This window comes from Phyllostomus hastatus, unplaced genomic scaffold (genome assembly GCF_019186645.2).
Source record: "Phyllostomus hastatus isolate PE091 unplaced genomic scaffold, TTU_PhHast_1.1 phas_contig_40, whole genome shotgun sequence".
Taxonomy (NCBI): Eukaryota; Metazoa; Chordata; class Mammalia; order Chiroptera; family Phyllostomidae; genus Phyllostomus; species Phyllostomus hastatus.
Window position 1 is genome coordinate 92,997,660 of NW_025333872.1, and position 2,591 is coordinate 93,000,250.

The 2,591-nt window shown below is 35.1% G+C and overlaps 1 protein-coding gene across 1 annotated transcript; it reads right to left on the reverse strand.

The window, feature by feature from the left end:
* Positions 1–818: 818 nt before the first annotated feature.
* Positions 819–1,206, reverse strand: LOC123822107 (60S ribosomal protein L35a-like). Its single transcript, XM_045844014.1, has one exon. The coding sequence runs from the start codon at positions 1,152–1,154 to the stop codon at positions 819–821; it is 336 nt and encodes a 111-aa protein (XP_045699970.1). The 5' UTR covers positions 1,155–1,206.
* Between the last annotated feature and the right edge of the window lie 1,385 nt (positions 1,207–2,591).

The following is a 2,591-nucleotide window of genomic DNA, read 5'->3' on the forward strand; positions in this document are numbered from 1 at the left end:
ATTTAGAATGGAAGGGCAGATAGAGTGCTTCCCAGGTAAGGTCAAGATAAAGGAGTGCATCATCACCAAGCCATTATTATATGAAATGTTATCTAAGAAAAAGGTTTCCATCTAAGAAAAAGAAGATCAAAAATATGAAGAGAAAAATGACAACAAACTCACAACTATCAACAACTGAACCTAAAAAAAATGAACTAAACAAACAACTAGAACAGGAACAGAATCACAGAAATGGAGATCACATGGAGGGTTATCACATGGAGGGGAATGGGAGGGGGAGAGAGAGGGGAAAGGTACAGGGAGTAAGTAGCATAAATGGTAGGTAGAAAATAGACAGGGGGAGGGTAAGAATAGTGTAGGAAATACAGAAGCCAAGGAACTTGTATGTACAACCCATGGACATGAACTAGAGGGGGGAATGCAGGTAAGAGGGGATGTGCAGGGTGGAGGGGAATAAAGGGGGGAATGGGACAATTGTAATAGCATAATCAATAAAAATATATTAAAAAACAATTTTTTAAAAAGACCCTGATGTCATTGGAAAAAGGAAATGCTGAATAACTACAGACTTTGTTTGTTTGTTTGTTTGTTACTTACTCTTTTAAACAGATTTTATTTACTCATTTGAGGGGGGAGAGGGAGAAAAGGATGAGACCATAGACGTGTGAGAGAAACATCCATCAGTTGGCCCCCCTTTGCATCTTGACCAGGGACTGAATCTGCAGCCCAACCATGTCCCCCAACCCAGAATCCTTCGCTTAGCCAGAGGGCCCCCAACCAAGCCACACAGTCAGGTTGTTATTTATTTATCAGTAAGTTTAAATCCTGGAGGGGTACAGCATTGCATGGATCCTGTGTCCAATGGCCTTAGCAGGAGGGTTGCTTCGGAGTTTAGCACGAACCATGCCACTGCTTCCATGAGCACGGGTTACCTTTCTCCACATGACTCTGGTTCTGTTTGGTTTACCACCAGGAGTCCCTGTGCTGTTCTTTGCTTTGTACACATAAACACATCTTTTTCCTAGATAGAATTTAGTTTCATCTCGAGCATAAACACCTTCAATTTTAAGAAGAGTTGCTGTGTGCTCCCTCTGGTTCCAGAGACCCCATTTATAGCCAGCAAAAATGGCCTTGGACCACAGCCTTCCAGACATATTTGTTGTTGCAGAAGTTCTGTTCCTGGCAGGCACCACAGGATTCAAGATGGCGAAAAAGAGACTTTGTTTTTCTAAAAAATAAAATAGTATAATTCAGTACCTTTCAGATTAAAAGCAGCCTAAAAGTACTTTTGCATCTTCTAAATCATCAGAAGAAAATGAAATATTAAAAACTATTGACACAAGCCCTGGCTGGCATAACTCAGTGGATTGAGTATGGGCTGCGAACTAAAGCATCACAGGTTTAATTCCCAGTCAGGGCACATACCTGGCTTGCAGGCCATGGCCCCCAGCAACCACACATTCATGTTTCTCTCTCTCTCTCTCTTTCTCCCTCCCTTCCCTCTCTAAAAATAAATAAATTAAATCTTAAAAAAGAAAGAAAAGACACTTACTTAAAATTAAAAAAAAAAACTATTAACAACAAAAATCAAGGAAGAGGAAAAGGAGGCACAGAAAACAGTGAACAGGAAATACAAAATATGATTGTAGAAATAAGTTCAAATATAGAAATAATCACACTGATTGTAAATGAATTAAGCTCATCAATTTAAAAGGTTTAATTGGTCTTTTTAATCCAGCCATATGCTGCTTACAAGAGACATATCTAGAACAAAACAACACAGAAGAATAAAAATGAAGGGCTGGAAAACATATAGTATTTAAATACTAGACAAAATAGTTATGGCAATATTAATACCAAATAGATTTAAGGTCCAAGAAGCATTAAGACAAATAAATTAAGACAGTATGTGATAATAAAAGACATAGTCCAACAGGAAGATAACAAGCATGACAGTATTATACTTGTCATAGCTTTAAAATATATTTATCAATATATTGATAAAATATTGATAAATGTATAATTACAAAGGGAGGTTAGTACTAGTTAGATCATGAGAACCCCACATCACAAAAGACTGTATCATCTTTTCATGAACACATAGAAGATTTACAAATATTGGTATGGCACCTGGATTTTACAGAACTTAGATCATACATGTCATCTCTGATCATGATATAATTAAATGAGAAATCAATATGGCAAAGTAGCAAAAACATAACAAAAGCATACATTTAGGTACCTTAAAATGAACTCTTAAATAAAGCCTAAATTACCAAAAAATTATTAAATATTAAAACATGATGTGAATGAAGCTAAATCACTATTCAGAGATGACTTTATAGCATTTAAACTCATTAATAGAAAATAGAAAGATTAAATAAATGTTCAAGTTAAGAATCTAGAAAAATAACTGAAAAAATAAATCTAAAAAAAAGGAAAAGCAGGAAAAACTAAGATTGTAATAAAGAAACAAAAATATAGAAAATAATAGAAAGGATAAATAAAATCCAAAGCTGATTCTTGAAAAAAAATCTAATAAGTAGACAGAGTTTTAGGAAGTCTGATCAAAAATAAAAGGTAATAAAAAG

Excerpts from the sequence above, each read along its gene's own strand:
- LOC123822107 (XM_045844014.1), bottom strand. The coding sequence starts at position 1,154 with ATGTCTGGAAGGCTGTGGTCCAAGGCCATTTTTGCTGGCTATAAATGG.